Source organism: Phocoena sinus, chromosome 3, assembly GCF_008692025.1.
Source record: "Phocoena sinus isolate mPhoSin1 chromosome 3, mPhoSin1.pri, whole genome shotgun sequence".
NCBI classification, from domain to species: domain Eukaryota; kingdom Metazoa; phylum Chordata; class Mammalia; order Artiodactyla; family Phocoenidae; genus Phocoena; species Phocoena sinus.
In genome coordinates, this window is record NC_045765.1 from 2217925 (window position 1) to 2240830 (window position 22906).

General features: G+C 62.6%; 1 protein-coding gene across 6 annotated transcripts in view; it reads left to right on the forward strand.

The window, feature by feature from the left end:
* The window catches only part of PIP5K1C (phosphatidylinositol-4-phosphate 5-kinase type 1 gamma), a 59388-nt gene extending 37142 nt beyond the window's left edge, over positions 1–22246 (forward strand). The window contains exons 6-20 of one of the 6 annotated variants that reach the window (XR_004349078.1): positions 1032–1184; positions 2484–2783; positions 3524–3729; positions 5440–5523; positions 6783–6831; positions 8707–8791; positions 10441–10602; positions 11394–11532; positions 11623–11655; positions 12808–12912; positions 15408–15528; positions 16956–17033; positions 19576–19659; positions 19955–20879; positions 20992–22246. Coding sequence is in view for 5 of the 6 variants with exons in the window: in XM_032625754.1 (XP_032481645.1) it covers positions 1032–1184; positions 2484–2783; positions 3524–3729; positions 5440–5523; positions 6783–6831; positions 8707–8791; positions 10441–10602; positions 11394–11532; positions 11623–11655; positions 12808–12912; positions 15408–16281 (2190 nt within the window). In the remaining variant the exon portion in view is untranslated. The other 5 variants (XM_032625756.1, XM_032625757.1, XM_032625758.1 and 2 more) reach the window with 5 other exon arrangements.
* The last annotated feature ends 660 nt before the right edge of the window (positions 22247–22906 follow it).

Genomic DNA, 22906 nt, shown 5'->3' on the forward strand with positions numbered 1-22906 from the left:
GTAGCCTTTGGCTTAGGGGCCTGGACATCCAGGGGCAGCTGTGGCGTCAGGTGTAGTTGTATCCAGGAGCTGGGCCTAGGGCAGTGGGGTCCTGTGTCTGTCTCCCTGCTTTTCTCTGTGGATAGGAAAGGGGGCCTGTCCTCCACGCTGTGTATACCAGCGGTACTCAATTAGGATTTGGGGGGTGCAAGAGACAGAAAACCTGACCCAGACAGCCTCAACTCCAAAAAGTACTTCATTGACTCAGCTGAAAAGGCCTGCAGGCCTTGCTTTTCATTCATTTGCTTAACAATTGAGCATCTGCTCTGTGCCAGGCACTGAAGTATGTGCTAGGAACCCCTTTTGTTATGTGAACAAGTCATGTAGGTATCCTTGTCTCCCTAGAACTTACCATCTAATGGTGCGGAGGGGGTGCGCGGGGACGATGGGCAGTGGTAGCGGAGGTGGAACGTGGGTGTCAGGGACTAGGAGGTGGGGAAGAGAGGTGGGAGGGGGCCGGGATGGGGCTGCTCACCTGGCACGCAGCTTCTGTTTTTGCCGTTCCTGGTGCTGGGCTTCTACCCCCAAGGTCACCACGTGGTCCAGTGCGGCTGCGGGGTTCCAGGTCGGGGGGAGAGAGGGGTGCAGACAGGAGGTGCGCCAGCTTCTGCCACCCATTTAGAGAGCCTCTCCCAAGTCCCACGCGGCAGCCTGTGCTTAGGCTCACGGGTCAGAGCTGACCGTCGTAGCTGCAGGGAGGCTGGGAGGCAAGTCGTGGCCAGGTCTGTCGGTTCCCCATATGGCCAGGTGTCTGTCCCTCATAGGAGAGGGAACACACTCTAGTGGGTCAGCACTGAGGCTGCAGGCTTAGCCCGGGCTCAAATCCTTGCTGTGTGGCCTTGGGCGAGACCGTCCCCCTCTCCAAGCCTCAGTGGCCTTGTCTGTAAAATGGAGCTGACGGTGACCAGTTTCGGGGTTGCCTGCCAGCCCCTGGGCCCCCGGGGGGGTGGGGGTTGGTGAGCACCCCGCCCACTCGCTGCCCCCCTTTTCAGTACTCGTTGTGCAATGAGCCGCTCATCGAGCTGTCCAACCCTGGTGCCAGCGGCTCCCTGTTCTACGTCACCAGTGACGATGAGTTCATCATCAAGACGGTGATGCACAAGGAGGCCGAGTTCCTGCAGAAGCTGCTGCCCGGCTACTACATGGTGGGAGCGCCGTGCCCCTCCAGCTCCAGCGCCCCCGACCTCACACCCTCCTCCTCCCTCTGCCTGAGGAGCCGTGGGCACTAGTCCCCCCACACCGGCACTACCCCCCACCCCCGGGCACCGGCATCTCCCTCCCCCACAACACACACACCCCGGCACCACCTACCCTGGGCACCATCCCCTCCAGGCAGGCCGTCTTGGGTCACTGAGCCTCACCCACAGGACCCCCTCACGTGGCGAGCAGGAACAGCCATCTGGGCCCTGTTGGCCATCCCCCCAACCCACTGCCCTGAGTCACGGGTCCTAGAAATCATGGCTTCGCGCCTCGTGTCTCAACAGCCGGTGACTCAGAGAGGCGCTGGGGAGGTGGGCCTGGCTGCCAGCTGGCATTTGGGCCTCTGGGCGGGGGTGGGAGCAGGAGCCTCAGACTTGCTGGCCTGCAGTAGCGGGGGTCCTGATACACAGATGTGGGCAGGGGCAGAGGCCCCGGGCAGCTCTGCACAGGTCGTGACCCATCTCTCCCTGTGGGGTGCACCACCCACCCCAGCCATGTATGATCTTGGGTGAGACCCCCGGCTCCCCTAGCTCACGGGGTCAGCAAACTTCTGTAAAGAGCCAGATAGTAAACATTTTCAGCTTTGTGAGTGACAGCCTCTGTCTCCACGGCTCAGCTCTCCTGTTGCAGCAAGAAAGCTGCCACAGACAAGGCGAGAGCAAGTAGCCATGGCCGAGTGCCAGTGAAACTTCTTTTCTGGACACTGACGTGAGCATTTTACGTAATTTTCACATGTCACAGGACACTGTTTTTCTTTTATTTTTTTAACAATGTAAAACCATTCTTAGCTCCCGGCTGTACAAAGACAAGTGGCCTGGATTTGGCCCTTGGGCCGGAGTTTGCTGACCCCTGCCCTGGACACGCCTGGAGGCCGTGCCCGCCATGCCCCCCGGTTTGGGCTGGGGAGGTGGGACACCTGGGTCTGACCTGGTGGGAAGCCAGGCCCAGACACCTCGGCAGCATCCCCTGGGGCCCTTTATGGAAAGGCTGTCTCTCGCTGGGCCTGACTCTGTAGAAACAGATCCTCCTGGCTCTTCCAGGTGGGGTGATGGGGAACTCATCTGGCTGGCTGTACAGTCAGGGTGCTGGGGGTGCGGAGAGAGGGACGAGCCTGGGAGAGGTAGTCAGGGTGGGCTTCCTGAGGAGGTGGCCTCTGGCCTGAGATCCGTGGGGCAGACAGGGTGCCGCGCAGGCTGTGCGGGCACAGCTCCTGGCGTCATCTCCAGTGACCCTCTCCTCCCCAGAACCTCAACCAGAACCCACGGACGCTGCTGCCCAAGTTCTACGGACTGTACTGTGTGCAGTCGGGCGGGAAGAACATTCGCGTGGTGGTGATGAACAACGTGCTGCCGCGCGTGGTCAGGATGCACCTCAAGTTCGACCTCAAGGGCTCCACGTATAAGCGGCGGGCCAGCAAGAAGGAGAAGGAAAAGAGCATCCCAACCTACAAAGACCTGGACTTCATCCAGGACATGCCTGAGGGGCTCATGCTCGACGCCGACACCTTCTCCGCGCTCGTCAAGACGCTGCAGCGCGACTGCCTGGTGAGGGGGGGCCGGGCCGGGGCCGTGATTACAGGGCCTCCGTCTCTGAGCCCCGGTTTTCCCACCTGTAAAGTGGGGACGCAGTGTGAGCTTGAGATACGCGCTCCCTCCCTGCCCCAGCCCCACCTCAGGCTGCGTTCCTGCTGCCGAAACAAAGCCCCAGGAGCAGCCTGGTGTTTTCAGGGCGGGCCCTCACCTTACATTGCACCTCAGATCAGGCTCATGCGGGCTCCGAGCTGCCCTCCATGGGCAGGTGCTTCTTAGGGAAAAAGAACACCCGCCAGGCCCTTCGCAGGCCTTGCAACTGCAGTCTACCTGCGCCCCCTTCGGCCTCAGAGGCGAGGATACGGAGGCCTGGCAGGGCTCAGGCCAGGCCTGGGTCCTCCAGGGTCCCCTCTGCACCCCGGCTCCCAGACCCCTTCCCAGAAAACCACCAGACACCTCAGGGCCCCACGGCTTCCAAGAGCCCACCCCCCAGAGCCCGGGTGTCCCCGTCCTGGGCTGCACCTTGGGGCCTGCAGCAGGAGTGGTGGCCAGAGAACCGGGCTTCCGAACCAGGGCCAGGGCGGCCTGGCCTCGAGTCAGAAACTGCGCCCCAGGCCCACCGCTGGGGTCCCCAGTGGGATGAGGATGGAGCCTCCCACCTGGCTGTGGGGACTGAGTGGGGACAGACCCAGATGGGGGTGGGGTGTGGGGGTTGGGGGACAGCTGGCGCCTCCCCCTGACCCCCGGCCCCACAGGTGCTGGAGAGCTTCAAGATCATGGACTACAGCCTGCTCCTGGGCGTGCACAACATCGACCAGCAGGAGCGTGAGCGGCAGGCCGAGGGCGCCCAGAGCACCGCTGACGAGAAGCGGCCGCTGGGCCAGAAGGCGCTCTACTCCACGGCCATGGAGTCCATCCAGGGCGGGGCCGCGCGCGGGGAGGCCATCGAGACGGACGACACGTAGGTGGCGGGGCTCGGGGGCTTCCCGTTCTCATCTCTGCCCCGGCCCCCTTGCCAGGCGAGAAGCGGGCGGGGGGGAGTCGTGAGGAAGGTGAGAGGGATACGACCGAGTCCAGGGTCTGGCCTGTTCCTGGTTTGTCAAGCGGACAGCAGCGCCCACCCATCCCCCAGCCCCCCGTGCCCCAAGGGGTGGACGGTGGACACACAGCTGTGGCCAGGTGTTCTGACCAGGGCGTCCAGGTCAGTCAGTCAGTCAGTAGATGGAGGTCATTGGCCATCCCTGTGGGAAGCACAGATCCCCTTCCCTCCCGCTGGGCCCCAGGGTGGGTTAAAGCGCCACCGTAGGCAGCAAAGCTGGAAAAGTGTTGAAAGACAGCCCCGGAGAAGGTGGAAGATACCAAACCCGGGACCCACCGGGGGCAGGGCTGAGAACAGTCCTTCCCTGGCGATGCCAGGCGGCAGTGAGGGGTGACCGGGTCCAGAGAGGAGTGCATCCCCCGACCCCACCCACCACCTGGCCAACCTGGTCCTGACCTGGGGGCTTGGGCGCGGTCGCTGACATACTCACAGAGTATCCCTACCACCCACCCTGTGCTTCTCACATTCAGGGTCGGGTCACTTTCTCTGGGGCGTCCTGGGCACTGTGGTGGGTGGAGCAGCATCCCTGCCCTCCGGTCGTGACAACCACACATGTCCCCAGACAGCATCACTGTCCCCTGAGGACAGAGTCGCCCCAGATGGAAACCGCTGCTGTGAACAGGTGTCACGATTGTCCCCTCGTCACCAGGCATTGACCATGCCGGGAACCGGCGGCACCCTCCATTTCCGGACCCTGTTCAGTCCTTGGGGGGCAGGGGGCCCTGGAGGAGGAGGGTGGCATCCTCATGTCTTCAGCTGGGAAAAGGAGGCTCAGAGGTGGGGCTAGCCGTCAGGGTGCAACAGCCAGCTGGGGCACGGGCCGAGGCTTGACCCCGGCCTGGCCACCACACTGGGCCACCAGCTGAAGGGCCCTGACTGGGCTGAGGCTGGGAGGACACGAGCTGGCCCGGAGCTCAGCCGTCTGGCGTTCGTAGGCTTGGTGCCAGGCCAGGCGAGATGGCAGGGCGTGCAGGTGAGCTCGGGTGTGGAGTGTGGCTGGCAGAGCCTCTGGGGCCCTAATGACTGCAGGACAGCTGCTGCATCGTGCAACCTCGCTAAGTGCGCCGGGCAGGCTCGGCCTGGGGCTGCATGAGGCCATTAACTCCCCAGGTTGCACCTGGAAGCCTGGTCCTGCCCGGGAGCCTGCGCGTGCACATGCGGGCATGTGTGCGTGTGCCTACGCGTGTGTGCAAGTTCCGCGTGTGCACGTGTGGGTGTGCGCACATCTGGGTCTCATGGCCGGGACCCCTCTGCACCCTGTGGCCTCCAGCTTTGACTCGGTGAGCTGGCCGGGAGAGCTGCTCGACCCCTCACCAGGGTGGGGTTCCCAGGTGCCTGGACCCCCTCTGAGGGTCCAGCCAGGCTGCCACCTACAGGGAGCGTGTGGATCCTCAAGCCCCAGGCCCCATCAGTCCTGCCTGCGTCTCCCTCCATCTCTGTCCCTGCAAGCCCCAGACCAGGCCCAGGGCCCCAGGCTCGGGGCTGCAGGCCACGTCCAGCCTGTGCCCCTGACAGGCAGGCCCGCCCCGAGCCAGCTCTGCGGGTGCTGATGCTCTCGACCCCTTTCCACAGGATGGGCGGGATCCCCGCTGTGAACGGCCGCGGGGAGCGGCTTCTGCTACACATTGGTATCATCGACATCTTGCAGTCCTACAGGTGGGTGCCCGCCCCCCATCCTGTGGCCCTCCAGGTGGGTGCTCGCCCCCCATCCTGTGGCCCTCCAGGTGGGAGCCCGTGCCCCCTCCAGCCTGCGGTCCCACGGGTGGGTGCCTGCCCCCACCCTGTCTCCCCACTCCCCAGTGAGAGCCCAGTCAGGGCCAGTGCAGGGCCGGGTGGTGGGTGAGGTGTCGCCAGCTGACTGACTGTGGGCCCTGCCGTGTGCCAAGTGCTGGGCTGAACAGAGCAAGACGGAAACGCCCTGTGGCTGGGAAGCGCAACATCTCTGGAAGGTTCCTACACTTCCAGAAATAAATGCTCACAGCCGGTGCCATGTGCTGTGTGGTCTCGAGTGTGGACACGAGCGTGGTGTAGCCGAAGGAACCAGACGCTCTTGGGTGACGGGCAGCTCCGTTACCCGTGCCTTGTGCTTTGCACGCTCACAGCAGTGAGCGTCTCTTGTTAGTTTTTTATCGAAGGAGTTACACACAGTCTAGGTGTGACAGGCAGGTTGTGGCTGTGGCGGTCCCCCGTCCACACCCCACCCCGTGCCGGGAACTCCCCTTGGCGTAGGGTGACTCCTCTGCCTGCTTGTCACCTCTTGCCCATCAGACGGCTGATGTTTGCAGGCTGTTTCCTCTCCTGAGGGCTGACCCCATCCCCTGCAGGCGTCTCCCTCCCTTTGGAGCAGGAGCAGGCAGCTTTCCAGGGTTTCTGCAGAGGCCCCGGGGGCGAGGGGAGCTCGCCCTGAGGCGGAGGTGTGTGCCAAGGGAGGAGCTCCTTCCCCCTGCAGCCTAGAGGTGTCCAGGAAGGCTGCCTGGAGGAGGCAACATTCTCCCCAGCCCCGGTGTCAGGCGGGGCCTAGCTGGGGGTCATGGTGCAGGGCGCTCACTCCAGCAGTGAGGGGCCGGGCTCAGCCTGGCCCGTGGGAGAGAGGAAGGGTGGGCTTTGTCCCCCACGGGGGGCTACGTACCACGACCTTTCCACTGCCACCCCCAGAGAATGTGGTGGGAGCAGCCAGCAGGTGGGGGGGCGGTCAAGGGGGTAGGAAAGGGGAGGTGGCCTCTGGCTGATGCAACAGGTGGCCTCATTGCTCTAGACCAGGGCTCCTCTACCCTGTTGATGCCAGGAACACTCCCACCCGTGCCAACCACAAACGTTCCTAGACATCAACAGTGTCCCCTGGAATGGACTTGCCCAGAAGAGAACCCCTGGACCTGAAGGTTTGGCTGACGTTCTGGGCGTTTTCTTCTCTGCAGGTTCATCAAGAAGCTGGAACACACCTGGAAGGCTCTCGTCCATGATGGGGTGAGCATCGTTTGTTCGTTCGTTCCGTCCATCCGTCCACAAACGCACTGACCGTCTCCCTGGGCCAGGCACAGGTGCTAAAGAGCTGAGAGATGTGTCCCCCTTTCTGGAGCCACAGTCATGGGCCAAGGGGTCAGGGCTGAGATGAAGAAGCAAGGCAGCTGCAGGATCCTCAACGAGGGGTCCGAGCCATCCGTGAGCGGTACACGAAGGCTTCCTGGAGCGGGTCGGGGGGCCCCGAGCTGAGTGGGAAGGATTCCCAAGGACAGGCTGACCCGGAGAGTCAGGGGCCGGCCAGGCAGAGAGCATTCTGGGAACGTGTGATGTGGAGGGCGTCTTGGGCCCCAGCTGCACCCTGGGGGCAATACTGCACAACTCTGACCTCTGCTGCCCCATGGGGGTGGGGCCTGCTTAGATGGACTGGCTCAGTTATTTGAGAAAAGCTTGAAATTCATGTTTTCCTGTGAGCGCAGCCAACCCGTGAACACTTGCACACTTGCAGTGAATCACTTCAGAATGTAAAAGACTGTGAGGACCAAGAGTTGGGGCTAAACAGAGCCTGCCTGTGGGCCCGAGGCAGCCCGCGCACCCCTGGTCCAGCTGTGGACCCTCAGGCGGAGGCCTCTCCTCCCATGGGGCCCCCCGCCCCCCGCAGGCCAGCTCTCACTCAAGTGCTAAGGGCTGTGTGTGTGCCTGCAGTCTGTAAAATCCAGCGTCCTAACCAGCCCGCCCACCACTCAGCGTCTGGAGGGCCTGGGGGACCTTCCGGAATAAGCGCCGAGAAGGTCCAGGTTGCAGCTGGGCGGCCGCAATCCCCATCAGAGGATTTGGGTCGACTCCCCAGGAGCCTCAAATGTCGATGGAAGTTAACCATCCAGGTGTGAGCATCCTGGGGCCAGTAGGATGGCCCTCGGTGTTGGGGGCCAGGTTCTTCCTGTGTGTTGCTGCACACCCCCAGGCGTTGTCCTCGGCCCCTGGCCCCAGCCGGAGGGAGGGGCGCCCTTCCTCTCAGGGCGGAGAGACTCTTCCGTTATCTCAGCTCATCTCAGCTCGCCAGCCATCGGCCAGAACGTGGTCATGTGGCCATGTGGCCACGCCTCCACGCAGGCAAGGGTAGAGTGCAGCGTTCATTGTGGGAGGCCTCGTGTCCAGATGGGTTCTGTTATGTTACAGCCAGGGGAGGGCACCGGACAGTGTCAGGGGACATCTGTGGTGGTCACACTGGGGGGCTCCTGGCATCGAGTGGGTGGGGACCGGGGATGCTGCTCCACACCCCATAGTGCCCAGGACGGCCCCCAGAGAATGCTGTCAGCAGTGCTAGGGAGACCGTGCCATAGCGGGCGAGGAGACTGGATCCCAGGGACAGCAAGGGTGTCCGTCCAGGGGCCCAGCCCGTATCGCGCCCCGACCGTGTGCCGGGCTCCTTGCCTCACGTCCCTACATCCTGGCGAGCCGGGCAGCCTCCAGTCTCCGCGTGGCACAGATGAGGAGCAGTGCGTGGCCAGGGCTGCCCCCACCTGAGTGCAGGACGCCGGGCCTGCCTGCCCCGAGGACACCAGCCTCCCTCAGCCACAGGGACAGGCCTGCAACCCAGCTTTCGAAGCAGGCACGGGCCGTGCTCTCCCCTACCCTTGCTTTAGAGATTCTTTCCGGTTTCTTGATTTTGATACTTACCTGTTTACCTCTTTGAAACATGGTTCAAAAAGTTAAAATTACAGATGCGGTTATTAGGAAACCACCTTCCTGCTTCCCTGTCCCTACCTGCTCCTTGGGTCCCCTCCCCACAGAGGCTACATCCCGCCCCCGACACGGGAGCCCCCATGGGGCCACAGCGCTCACACCTGCCTGCCCTCGGGCCCCTACTTCCCTTCCCAGGACACCATCTCTGTGCACCGACCCAGCTTCTACGCCGAGCGCTTCTTCAAGTTCATGAGCAACACGGTCTTCCGGAAGAACTCCTGTGAGTGCGCAGGCCCTCTGGGTGGGGGCGTGGAGGGAGGAGGGCGGAAGATCAAGGGCAGGGTAAACCTGGAGCGCTGGTCCTGTGTTCAGCCAGCCTTGGGCCTCAGGCGGGGACCTGGTCCAGGGCACAGGGCAGTGGAGGTGGCGCCCGCCCAGTCCCAGTCCTCTCCTTCCCGCGCAGCCTTGAGCAAGTGACGCCCCTTCTGCACCTCAGTTTCCCCATCTGTACAGAGCCAGGAGGGGGAGGTGTGTTCACACACGCGATCAGTGGGGAAGCACCGTTGCCAAGGAAACGGGACCTTGCCACATGGAAGCCGGCCGGTCATCAGCCCAACTGGGCGTCATCGGGGAGGGCACAGGGGAATCGTGGTGGCCCCGGCCCATGGTGGCCTCTGGAGGTCCTGTGTCCGTGCTGGGCCTCCAGAGTCACAGACCCTGGTGCACCCCGGGCCGGACCCCACATGGGGCCTGAAGGGGTCTTTCTCCCTATGTGTCTGTCGTTGGTCCCCTCAACCCCTCACCCACCCCCAAAAGGCAGGGTGCTTGTTCACTCTGGTCACTCCACGTCCCCAGCTTCCAGCTCGGGGCCTGGCACACAGTAGGTGCTCAGTAAGCGTCTGTGGGCGTGGGGGTGGTCTTGGTGTGCGCCTTACTGTCCAGGCCTTGCACTCCATGGGTGCTCCACGCAGGCATCGGGAAGGGGCAGGCCCAGTGTCTGGCTCTCAGCTGGGGGGCTGCTCTCACTGCCTGGGCCAGGTGTGTGCGGGCCATGAGCCAGCGCTGGTCACCTGCAGCTGGCTCTCGGCACAGCTCCACGTTCTGTGACATCTAGTTGTACGCTGAGGTTGACTGTGGAGGGACCGTTTACACCATGGAAATCGGCATATACCACAAACCCAGCATCTGTCCCCAGAGAGCCGGTTGTTAACCTTTACTGGCACATCTCTTCCTGGAACCTTCTCAGGGTGCTGTGGTCCAGGGAGTGCCGGCCTCCAGGGACTGGATGGCTGTGCCTAAGGCAAACCGAGCGCCTACTGTATGCGGGAGCTAAGCTCGCCATGCTGGGGGCAGAGGTCACAGGGCCCGCTGGGAGAGGGTGGTGACAGGTCCTGACGGGGCGCAGAGGGCGTCTCGGGGTTTACCCGCCTCCCCTGACCCTGATGTTGCAGACAACGACTTGGGGGCCCCGAGAGCTGAGCTGCGTTCCCCAGGCCGTTGCAGCCTGCATGGGAGCCAGACCCTTGGTGCTAAGCCCCACTGTCCCAGGCCCTTGACTTCCATGTCAGCGGCGGGGCCGTGGCCGGGTGGGCTGGGACACAGTGGGTGAGGCCCCAAAGTGCTTGGCAAATGTTGGCAGCTGCTGGTCTGCTGCTGTTTCTGGGGGCCGGGGTGGGAGTGCTGGGTCCCCGCGGGCTCGTCCCATCTCTCTTGACAGGCAGGACAGGTACCTGGGGCTCCTGGCACCTCCCGAGGCAAGCTGGGTGGAAAGCAGGGCAGGCTTTCTCCACCAAGAGTGAAGAGCACTGGGGGACAGGCTGGAGGCGGGGCTGGGTGGGGCAACCAGGCTTTTGTACAACAGAGGCACCAGGGGCTGCAGGGCCTGGCCTCGGTGCTGCCACCCAAGCACCAACCGCCCTTCCTCTGCAGCCCTCAAGTCCTCGCCGTCCAAGAAGGGCCGCGGTGCCTTGCTGGCCGTCAAGCCCCTGGGGCCCACTGCCGCCTTCTCGGCCAGCCAGATCCCCAGCGAGCGGGAGGACGCACAGTACGACCTGCGGGGGGCCCGCAGCTACCCCACGCTGGAGGACGAAGGTGAGCAGGCGGCCGGGAGATAAGGGGGCCCCTGGGGCAAGGCGTCGTCCCTGGGAGGCTGGGAAGGCAGGGGCTCAGGGAGCAACAGCAGCAGTCCAACAGGAGGAAGCGGCCCCTGCAGCTGGGCCCAGCCTGGATGGGAAGGGGCAGTGACTGGAACCCAGCTGGGAAGTGGGGAGCAGCTGGGACGGGGCCCCCGGAAGAGCCACAGCGAAGGTTGAGCATAGAATTTGCCTCCCCGCCCATCCCCCCCCAACCCACGCCCCAGAGGTGACAGGCTCCCTTCACATCAGAGGTGCACAGAGACCTGGAGGGATGAAGTACTTGATGGGGTTGGGCCTGATGTTCTGGAAGGTCCCTCCCGTCCCCTGGGTCAGAGATTCCAGGCAGGGTGGGGCTGGTGGAAGAGCATCAAGGAAGGGAGAAGCTGCCTGTGCAAGAGGCCCTGGGGTGCGACCTGGCCTAGCCTGTTGTGTGGGAGGCACAGCGAGGAGCCTGTGTGTCTGGAGCAGAGGGGGAGGGGGAGAGGGCAGGTGAGGCCTGTGGAGCAGGACACCCTGGGGGCCGAAAGGAGGGGTTCGGATTTCAGTTTGAGAGCAGTGGGAAGCTACTGGAAGGTCTTATGCCAGGGGGAAATTGGAGCACATCTGCCCGCTTAAAGCTGGCAGGGACGACAGTGTGGGGTGGCAGGTGGGAGTGGGGGGCATGGGTGGTAGAGGGTGAGCCGAGTTGTAGGTGGAGCCCAGAGGCCTCCCAGGCCCCCGCAAGTGCCCACCCACTCCTCGCCACAGGCCGGCCAGACCTCCTGCCCTGCACACCGCCTTCTTTCGAGGAGGCCACCACCGCCTCCATCGCCACGACCCTGTCCTCCACGTCCCTCTCCATCCCAGAGCGGTCCCCCTCGGAGACATCAGAGCAGCCGCGGTACAGGTGAGCAGATCAGCCGTGTCCCTCCACGGGGGGCTGTGCGTGGGCGTGGGCTCGCCCCACTTCTCCCACCTCCTTGTGGTCTCTCTGCAGGCGGCGCACGCAGTCCTCCGGACAGGATGGCCGGTGAGCTGAGACCCCAGCCCTCTCCCTCTCCCCCGCCCGCCCGCCCCAGTACCTCCTCCGCTTTCCCCACCCAGAGCCCTTCGTCTCTGACCACTCCTTTCTGGGCACAGATTCAAGTCAGGCTCTAGACCGTGTAGAATATCTCAGGTGATTTTGTGTCTGTCTCCCACCTGGGTGCCCAGAGGACCCTGCTCCCACACGTACCTGTTGGTTCTTCTTTCTCTTTTTATCAATATTTTTATTCTAAGAGATACGAAAAGGAAAATAGTTAAGATGTTTCCTCCTGCCCCATGCCTGCTCCCCTTTCTGGGAGCAACCCCCCGGAGGGAGTTTTTGTCTCTTTCCGGAGATATTTGTGAATATACAAACAGACACACGTTCGGGCCTGTCTCTCCTCGCATTTTGACCAGCGTGCACTCTGGGCGGCACACTGCCCCTTACTCTGTCACCTACCAGCAGAAGGTCACCTGTCTGAGCAGGTGGAGCATGTGCTGGTTGCCGTCCCTCTAATGGGCCATGGACACTTGGGTTGTTCCCAGTTGTTTGATCTTGTAACAGGACTGCAGTGAAGAGGGCATTTCTGTAATTAGTTTTTTTGGGATAATTCCTGCCAGTTGAAAAAAAAAGTCATGGTACAAAACATCTTTGGTGCAAAGTGCATCCCCCTCTGTCCAGCTACCTGCTCTGACATCAGCCACCATTTTGCTCCCTGGTGTTGCCATCCAGAGATTCTGCACGCCTGGATGCTGCAATGTTCTGACCTACCTGCACCACGGGTCTCAGCCTGGAACCCCAGAACTACCTCACCCCCTAGTCCAGGCCCCAGGCAGGTGCCTAGCTGCCCCCAGGGGGTGGGCGGGATCCAGGCCACCATTCACTCATTATGCCTCTGCTGGTGCCAGAGTCACAGGATAGCCCCAGGTGGACTCTTGCAGCCCCCAGGCGGGCATGACGGCCAGAGGGACCAGGTGCGAGCTGGGCTGGCTCAGGGCCCTGGCCTGATGGTGCACGGAGACAGCACCTCGTGGAGGCTACCAGCTTGTTACCGGGACTGGAAATTGGCACCGGCCTGGAGCTCGGCTGGTGCTCCTGGGGTGGGGGTGGGGGGCGGGTGAGGAGGGAAACTGAGGCGCGGCTTCCCATTGCCTCCAGGCCCCAGGAGGAGGCGCATGCGGAGGAGGACCTGCAGCAGATCACGGTGCAGGTGGAGCCCGCGTGCAGCGTGGAAATCGTGGTCCCCAAAGAGGAAGATGCGGGGTGAGTGGCCCTCGAGTCCCTGCGGTCCCGTTACCTGGTTCCTGCATTCCAGTTCTGCTCTGGCCCCATTGGTCGAGCGTGGTCACGTGGCCAGGTGTCCGCTGGGCAGGCTGGGAAAAGTAGTCCTCAAGCTGGGGGCGGGAATGGGGCTTCCGGGGCGTGGGGCATGGGGGGGAAGGGAGCGCGTGGTACCGGGAGCAGCGGGGGTCTTGCACTCGGGGGAGGGTCGCCTCCTCCAGGGCTCAGAGCCGCCCTGTCATCTGAGGTCACTTTCCCTCCCACCCTTCCTCTCTTCGCCCTCTTAGCTTTGCTGGGGCTTGCGAGACAGCAACTTACAAGCTTTTCAAAGAACCAGTTGGGGACTTAGTTACCTTTTCCCCTGTTGTGTTTTGTTTTTATTTCATTCACTGTAACTCGCCAGTAATGACTTCTTTCTAGCTGCTTCTGGTTTGTTTTCTCACTTGTTTCTTTTTTCCAGTGCTTAAATTCGTTTTTTTCTTTAATAATGAGGCCCTTAAGGCTATGTAGTTTCCTCTGAGTACTGCTTTTGCGGTGTCCCATGGGTTTTGACGTGAAGCAGTTCTTTTATACTGACTCACATGTGCATGGTTAGTGATTTTTTTCTTATTTCTTTTTTGAATTAAGATAGTGGCTTTCAACCACCTGAGAGTGATTTTGCCCTCAGGGGAGAGTGGGCAGCGTCTGGGAACATCTTTGGTGGTCATGACCGGGGGTGCTCTTAGCATCATGGTGGGAGCCAGGGACGCTGCTCCACACCCCACAGCGCCCAGGATGGCCCCCAGCAGAGAATGACCTGCCCGATGTCAGCAGTGCTGAGGGGGAGACCCTGGACTAAGGCTTTTTAGGGGTATCTCTCAAGTGTTTAAGATTTTTTGTTTACCTTTTTGGTACTTCTAACTTTATTAGGTTTCGAGCTGAAGAAAATGGCCTAAAAAGGTCTACGGTTTGGGGAATTCCCCGGTGGTTAAGACTCTGCGCTTCCACTACAGGGGGCAGGGGTTCGATCCCTGGTCGGGGAACTGAGATCCCGCATGCCGTTCAATGCAGCCAAAAAATTACGCTATTTTTTTTTGGCTGGGTTGGGTCTTCGTTGCTGAGCGCGGGCTTTCTCTAATTGCAGTGAGCGGGGGCTACTCTTCGTTGTGGTGGGCGGGCTTCTCATTGCAGTGGCTTCTCTTTGTTGCGGAGCAAGGGCTCCAGGCACGCAGGCTTCAGTAGTTGTGACAGGCGGGCTCAGTAATTGTGGCTCTCGGGCTGTAGAGAGCAGGCCTAGTAGTTGCGGCGTACGGGCTTAGTTGCTCCACGGCACGTGGAATATTCCTGGACTAGGGCTCGAACCCGTGTCCCCCCTGCATTGGCAGGCAGATTCTTCACCACTGCACCACCAGGGAAGTCCCCAAAATTCACTTTTTAAGTGTCCGTGGACACTTGGGAGAAAAGTGTCTTCTCTGTGAAAAGATGGAAAGTTCTTTACAAGCCTTTTCTGTCCAGTGTCTTGATTGGTGTCATCGGTTCCTTTATGTCCTTACTTGCCTCGTATCTGTTTGGGCTGTTTAATTCTGTAATTGCCTTATCCAGTTCTTCTTGCCTTTCCCATAATTTTTGCTTTATATACTTTTTAGAATTTCTGTTCTATTTCTAGAGACTTTACTTAGCACTCCCAGCACACACTCCCAGGTGCACTTTGCTATTATTTCACACACACGCACCAGTTCCTGCCACTGTCAGCTTTTTTGCCATTAACTGAAGTGTCGCGGTGGGAAATGTCATTCAGTCTTTGCCCCACAAAACAAGTTGCCCTCAAACGTGACTGGAGAACCAGTTCTGCACGGTTACAGGTGCTCTTTCTTCTCAGAACTCGTCATTTCATCCAGGAGGTGAAATTTAGTCACCAGTCACATGGCCGCCAGCCAAGGCCTCGGGCACGTTCCTCACCTTCACTCTGAGCCTCAGTTTCCTCATCTGTAACACAGGACAGCAGCAGCATCCCTCCTTCCCGAGTGGAAGTTTGGTGGGTTCATTCCCACAAGGCCCTCAGACAGGCCTGGCACCTAGTAAGTGCTCAGAAAAGAGGAGAAAGAGGTTCTGGCCCCTCTGGGGTAGGTGCCATGTGTCCCCACCTTACAGATGAGGAAACTGAGGTTCCGAGAAAGAACGTGGTCCTCATGGCTGCCCAGCAAGTGAGTGGTGAGGCGGGGATCTGCCCACAGGCGTGAAGCTGAGCAAATAAAGGGGGAAGGGCCCGCCTGCTCGGGGGTGGGCACATTGTCCCCTGGGCTGCAGCAGTGCTTGGGGGTGTTCTGTTTGTTTTGTGCGGGAACTAGAACGTGTCAGACGGGATGCATCCCTGCAGTCGGACTCCCTGCGTCAAGGACGGTGCGGAGCAGGGAGGGTCCTGGGGTGTGGGCTGGAGAAGGCGCGGGCTGTCCAGAGCACCCCCAGCCAGGACTCCCGTGTCTTCCCCGTGTTCCCAGGGAGGGGTCATCCCCGGCCTGTGCCTCTGCCGCCGTCGAAGTGGAAACCGCCAGCCAGGCCTCCGAGCCCGCCAGCCAGGCCTCAGACGAGGAGGATGCGCCCGCCACAGACATCTACTTTGTAAGTCCTCCCGGGATCCCTCCCGTCGCCGGACCCTCCACCACCTGTGCTCACACGTGCACACACACGCACGTGCCTGTACGAACCCACGTGTGCTTACACCCACACCCGTTCACACACACGCACACTGCTCCCTCACAGGCTCGTGCTGACACGTCGCACACTCAAGGCGCCTGTGCACACCTGCACGTGCACTCACACTCAGGCACACAGGCACACGTGGGTGCTCACCTTTCAACACTCAGGGCCACGTGCCCGGCCAGCACGCTCACACTCAGGTGTTGGGGAGCACCCCCGTCCCTCACCATCCAGCCCAGGCCCCCCGGCCCAGGCCTCATGACCTCATCTGGTCACGAGCCAAGGCCCTGTCTTCAGCAGTGCCCCGGGAAACGTCTGGAGTCCTCAAGTGCTCGGCCCCGCTGGCCTGAGGGCAGGCCCAGGCCCTGGGTCCCAGGGCAGCCCGGGCTGGCCGTGGTGGGCTGGCATGACGCGCACCTTCTCTCTCTGGGTGGTGGGTGCGGAGGGCGGGCTCCGTGCTCAGGGAGGCCAGGGCCCCGCCGCGAGGGGCAGGTGGGCTCCACACTGCCGACTTCACAGGATGAGGATGCACAGCTGCTCCCGGACGAGGTGGCATCCGTCAGAGTAGGAAGGGGCCCTGCCCCGGGGACCCGGGACCTCTCTCCAGAGCTGGGGGTCTCCTTCCCCACACACCTCCCGTGGGCGGGCAGGGAGCTGAACCAGGAGCCTGGGTGAAGTGGGTGCCCGGGGGCCAGGGAGCCCCCGATAGTGGATCCTGGAGCCATCTCCCTTGGGTGGCCCTGCTCAGGGATCACATGGTCCCAGTTACAACAGAGAGGGCCAGACACGCGCCCAGCCGCCCGTCCTCTTCCCGGACCTTCATTCTCACCTCTGACCCCTGCCCCTGCCCCAGGAAAATGAGCCGGGGCCTGCCCCCTGCCTGGCGCTGGGCCTTGGGGCCTGTTTGGGTGAGCTTGGCCCTCCCGCTGGCATCGCTGCTTCGTAACTAACACCGACCTCCCTGCTCTCGGTCCCCGAGCCAGTGCTGCCAGGGCACGGCCCTGCCTGGCCTGGAGGGTACCAAGTGCACCCTGTGTGTCCCCCCACCTGCCGTCAGCTCCCGCCGGGGCTGGTTGCTTCCCGCTCTCTGGATCTGTGGGAGGTGGCCCCTGGGGCCGTGTCCTGTCGTGTGCGTCAGGGTCCCGAAATCCCTGAGTGGGCAGCCGGGCCCCGCGCAGCAGAGAAGGAAGCCAGTGGGACCCCTGCCCGCACCTCCTGCTTGGCCATCGGCTCACCTGCCCCTCCCGGCGCCCTCCCTGCCTGACCACCTGCCAGATCCCTGTGGCCTCATCCTGTCACTTCATCCTGTCCTCTGTTTGCTTCCTCCCCCGCCCGCCCGGCCCGCCCAGTTCACCGATGGGAGGTACTGGATTTACTCTCCCCGGCATCGCCGACTGCGGGCCGTGACGCTGAGCTCCTCAGGGACTGTAAGTGACCGTGGCAGGCCTCCAGGGAGCCCAGCCCCGCCCCGCGCCATGGGCAACAGGGAGCCACAGGTCCTGGCTGTTCCTCTTCCTCTGAGAAGGGACTTGGGGAAAATGTCACTGTGGCTGAGGTCAGCCGCGCTGGCCCGTGTGGGGCTCTGTGCTGCAGGCATCCCATGGGGACGTTGCTTACTCCCCTCTGAGGTGGGCATCACTGGGCCTGCGGGCACACAGCTGGGGCTCCAGGGGCTGGCCTGGCTGTGGCAGGGTCTGCATCTGACCCCCATCCCCTGGCCACCCTTGCCCCTTGTCCCAAGCCTCCCGGGTCAGGGACGTGCCAGGTGCCCTGCTCCCACTTGTTCAGACCTCGCTGCTGACGGCTCCCACGGGGTGTCTGTCCCCTGAAGGGGGTAGCGTCATGAGTCAGTAGCGGGACTGCAAAGCCAAGCCCTTAACTGCAGGAGAAAGGAGCTGGTGTCTCCATACCCATTTCACAGATGGAGACACCGAGTCCCTGGCTCTCCAGGGAGCCCATGAGAGTACAGGGTAGACACAATCTGGATCCCAAGCTTCAGGCACCTGTGTGTCTAATAAACGCTTATCCACCCAGCGTGTCTGGGACGCTATGGGGATATTGTGTAGCGGTGGCATCGTTAGTACTTGTTATTGTCATTGTGAGCAATAAATGGGGGCCCAGAGAGGCCAAGTAACCTCCCAGAGGCACACAGCACTCCAACGGGCAGGACAAGGCAAAGGCCTAAAGCGAGACTTTGTGTTCTCAAGATGAGGCCCCTTGGAGACCACACTCCAGCCCCGTCAGCAGCCCCTCTGAGCGTCACTGGGTGTCGGGCGCTGCCGGGCGAGCCTGAAAAAGGGAGACTGCTTCCACAGCCCTCCCACCATGCTCGTTCCAGCCAGGGATGCCGCTCCCCAGAGATGGTCCCAGAGTCGGGGACACGTGGCGCGCAAGGGCCGTGGGGTGGGGTGCTGTGGCAGAGGCTGCCTGGAGGGGGGTTGACCCGGACTTCTGAGAAGCGCGTAGGGTGTGGGGAGGCGGAAGAGGAAGGGCGGTCTTGGCTGGAGCACCGAAGAGGCAGGAGCCTGGAGGCCGACGGGAGGAGAGGAAGCGACAAGAGGAAGGCTGGACCCCGAGGCCCGCCGTGCGGGGCAGGCGTGCCCTTGGCCCAACTTCCGTGGGTCACCCAGGGCCGGCTCCTTACGGGGTTCCCTGTGGGACCCCTGTGTCATCCCCGCTCTGAGCCCAGCAGGGCAGCCACCCCAGTGTCAGGATCTGCTGTGGCCCCAGACGGGCCCGGCCCCACCCCCCGGGCTCCCAGGTGGGCAGGGGGCCAGGGGGGTTATTGCTTTGTGACCCCCTGAAGGAATGAGCGGGGCCTGAGCTGGGGTCTCGCCCTGCTGCCCCAGATGCTTTGTGCAAACCCCTTCATAGGTGGACACGGTTCTCGTGGGTGCACGGCCTGGGCCCACACGGGTACCGGGACGCCCTGTGAGCTGCAGGGATGGTGGGGTGGTGGGGTGGAGAGGCGGCCGGCGGGCCCCAAGGGCAGCAGGGCAGAGGCTGGTTGCTGGTGGTGCCCCAACCCCGCCGAGGAGGGGTGGGTCTTGGGGTGCCATCGTGGGCTTAGGGGCCGTGGGACGCCCAGGGGGACGTGGCCAGGACAGGTGTGTGCTCTGGCGGCAGGGGTGGAGGTCACAGGCTGTGGGGGGCATTGAAGGAAGAGAGAACAGAAGGCGGCCGGGGGAGCCCCAAGAATGTTCTGGTGGTGAGAGCAGACCTGGGAGGTCGGAGGAATGTATGTCCTCGCCGCAGTGGGACCCGGACTGGGACCCCACCCCAGACGCAGCTGGAGGAAGACCATCCTGTGGCCCCTCGGCGGCCAGTCCCCGCTCTGCCTGTCCCCAGGCCGGGACTTGGGCTCCGCTGCGCCCCCTCCCCAGGAAGGTGACCCCGGGCTCTTGGAGCGGGGCAGGGAGGCCTCTGCTGCTTGCTCTCTGGGTGGCGCCTGCCTGGATCTCTCCTGAGCAAACCTGTGTGTGCCGGTGCTGAAAGGCTTCTCGGGTCAGGAAATGGGCTCCCACCGTCGCCACCACTCAGGACCCCCAGCAGAGGGTCTCCAGGGTGCTGCCGGGCTAGGCTGGAGGTCAGGGTGCCATGGCGGGGGGTGGGGGTGGTGGGGGTGGACAGCAGAGCAAACCAAGCCCCACCCACCCTCCCCGCCTCCTGCTGTGCCGGCCCTGCCTTGACCCCCCTGCTCACCGCTTCCTGCTGCCCGCCCCACCGCGCTGTGGCCACTCAGCCCCAGAGGCCCGGCCCCCGGCCCCGCCGAGCCCGAGGGCCATCCGGGTTGGGGCAGGTCCCCGTCAGGGAGAGGGCAGCGGGGGCTGAGCCGCCCACCCGTGCCGCCTCGGGGGCCCCCTCTTTTATTTCTGTTTCTTCCTTCCTTCCTGTCGCCTCTGTCGCACCTCCTCGCACCCTGCTCTTCTTCTGCGCCCTTCCCGCACGTGCCGCCCGCCTGCCCTCCAGCCCACCGATGAGAGGAGCTGGGTGTACTCCCCGCTTCACTATAGCACGCAGGCCCACCCCGCCTCCGACGGCGAGAGCGACACAGTAAGTGCGCCGCGCCTGGCCAGCCGGGCCCACTCGGGGCTCAGGCCCGTGGCCTTGGCGAAGGAGGGCCTGAGAGCCTGGCCTCCAGGCACCCCGGGACTGACAGGGAAACTGAGGCCCAGGGTGGGAGGGGCAGCCGGGCTCTACCGTGCGGGGGCCTGTGTCCAGCCCTCATGGCTCCTGGGGTCCCTGGCCCTCGGCATCAGCTGTGGGGCCCGACCCGGCCAGGGGAGGCCCGGCGGGTGTGGGTCCAGCCCTGGCCCAACATGGCCTCACCCGCCCCCTGCCTCTTCAGTAATTCCTATGCAGGCACTGACGGAGCCGAGTGTCTGCTGCTGTCCCGGCTGCTCCCTGGAGGTGCTGCCCACCTGCTCAGCCCAGAGCTCGGGAGACGCCCGCCTGGCCGCCGGCCCTCACCCTCGCCCTCCCCTCGATGGCGTGGACGCTTGGGCTGCAGCGATCCCAATCCGGGCAACTCACCTGGCCCCGGCTCCCTGTCAGCTCCCTATGCCTGATACTGTGAACCCTCCTGAGTTTCTGATCATGTATTTATTTGGGGCCCTTATTCTTTGCACAGACATGGCAGCACACATGTGTGTTTTTTTAGAAAAAGAAAAAGGCCAAAAAAAACACAAAACCACCACACAATGGAAAAGAAAAAACTCCATTCCACTGCACTTCTGGTTCTTTGCTGTGCTTGCATGTGTCTTGCTGAGGGAACCAGGCCCTAGGCTCTGGGGACCTGCACCCCAGTGGAATCCATTCCAAGTCCTGGCCAGGATGGACGGGCCCCTGGGATGGAAGGGCCACTGGGTCCCCAGGGCGCCTCTGGAGGCCTCCCATCGCGCCTGCCAGGTGCTCTTGGCTCAGGGTTTTGGGCCAAGAGCCGGACACAGTCCTTGAGGGTGGCCGGGCGGTGGCTGGGGGCGCTCTCCACCCTGTCACCCCTGCCATCTCTCAGCATCTGTTTCCCACCTCCCTGGTGACCTTGAGCAGGAATCACCAGGCGTGATTAGAACCTCCATGTGGACGCACGGCCGCCCCCTCTCAATGGAACTCAGGGCCGTGGGCTTACGTCTCCTCCAGAAGACGGACCAAGCTGGGAGGAGGCGGCCGGGCCCTTAGCCCACGGGACTTCCCGAGAGCCGTGTCCTGGAGCAGAGCCCCACAGTCAGGTGCCCGGCCTAGAGGACCAGACCCCCTTGAGTAAGAGGACTGAGGTGGGCATCCTCTTTCTTTTTAATGGTGGGGGCACCTGTGCCGATTGAAGGACAGGAGAAGAAATTCTTGGTGAAAAACAAATTTTTTTTTTTTTTGGATGGTCATCTTCAGCAGGGCAACCACTGCTGGGCCCAGAGCCCCACAGGTCAGTCGCCAGGGGCCCCTGCTGTGTCCACAGCAGGCTGCTGGAGCTGGCAGCTTTGCAGGGTCTCTCCCGCCTCTGGAGAGGGACACAACAGGGATGGTTTCCCCTGGCCTGCCCCGCCCTGCATGGGAGGAGCTGGGAGCTAGCGTGGAGTGGAAGTTACACCTTCTGGGAAAATTTCTCCCCGCTTTTGCCTCCCTGGCGGAGCCTGAGACAGCTGGAGAACCCACCGGCCCAGGAATTTGACTTTTTGAGTCCATTGCAAACTGCGTACGCTGCTGTCCTCGTGCTCGGTGGGCCCCCTCCTTGCCTCCCCGGCACAGCCCGCTGCGTGCGCCTGGCCAGAACCTGGCGTCCAGCTGCACCTCTCCTCCCTGGAGAACCGGGCTGCGCCCTGGGGGCTCTACCCGCGCAGGGCCGCCAGGGACACTTCAGCACGAAGCAGCTCTGGGAAGAGGACCTGTCCGAACAAGCCTGCAGTGTCCTGGACTAGAAGCAAAACAGCGTCCTCCCCTCCTGTCCACGGAAGGTGTGTCCAGACTCCAGAACGTCCTCGCCTAGACTTCACACGGGCGCCCTCTTCAGTGCCTGCCCCGTCCTGCCCAGGGGGAGGCGGGCTGAGTGGGCAGAGGTCTGAAGGGGACGAACAGGGACTGCTGAATCGCCCAAAAGCCGACCGGGGTCCCCGCCCAGGCCCCCAGAGGCCGCGCACAGAGACACTGTGTCCCGTGGGGACCACCAGAGCATCGGGCCCCACGTCCAGGGCGCCCTTAGCCACCTGGAGCTGCAGGAGCTGGGCCCCTCAGGCTTTCCTGAGTGAACCACGGAACAAATGCATCAGTCCGATGCTGACTTGGAGAAATTTGCAAACCTTCTGGTGATCAAGACGTTTTCATTTTTGTGCTAAGTCATGAACACCCCTTTGAAGACCCCCTTTGTGTTAGTTGCATTCTCTGTCCCTTTTTCAGAGAACTGTCACACGGATGCAAAGTGGTCTGCGGACTGGGCCGATGGGAGGCATGTGCTTATGGTCAGGGCAAGGGTAGGAAGGCAGGACCTTATTTATCACGTGTAGTGAACTCGCGGCCTTCCCCAGGCCCCCAGCAAGGAGGGCCCTGGATCTAGCCAGCTGTCGCCCCCCACCCCGCCCCAGGATGGAAGTCTGTCGACTCCTTTGTGGCGATGTCCTGGTTCTGTCGCAGCTCGTTCCTGACGGCTGCTGTCACTGCGAACGTGGGCACGAGTGTACAAATGAAAGGCGTGTTCTGAGACTGACAAGGTGGAACCTCCGGTGTGTCCCCTGCTGGCCTCTGGCCTCTGCCTCCTCTCGCCCTCTCCCTCCACCACCTGGCTCAGTGCAATACTCCCGTCCCACTGGGGCCCCCTGCCATGGTACTGTCGCCGCAGCCCCTCGGTCCCCGCTCCGGGACGAGCACCCTTGGCCACCTTCTCTGGTGGTTCAGTTGCATCGCCTGTCCCCATCCCAACCCCGTTTTTATGGCCGAACTGATTTCCAAACACAACGAAACTGCAAACCTTGTGTGTCTTAATTCTCACCGGGGGTTCCTTGTGCTCAGCCCCCATGGTCTGGTGTGTGACAATCCGGGGTACAGCCTCCTCGGGCACAGGACGCCATCCCGCTCAAACCCAGAGCCATGGGCGCCTCTGTAACCGCAGCCACTGCTGGCCCCGTAACACTCATATGCAGCCCCGGGACCCCACCCCCCAGCCCCGCCATCCCCCCCCCCCCTTTTTACTTGGAAGAGATCTCTCTAATAAATCGGGTAATAAGCATTAGCCGCCTCTTTGTCTCTCTGTGCGTTCCGAAAGTCTGAGTGGGAGTTTAAGGACTGACTTTGAAGGAGAGCACAAAGAAACCTT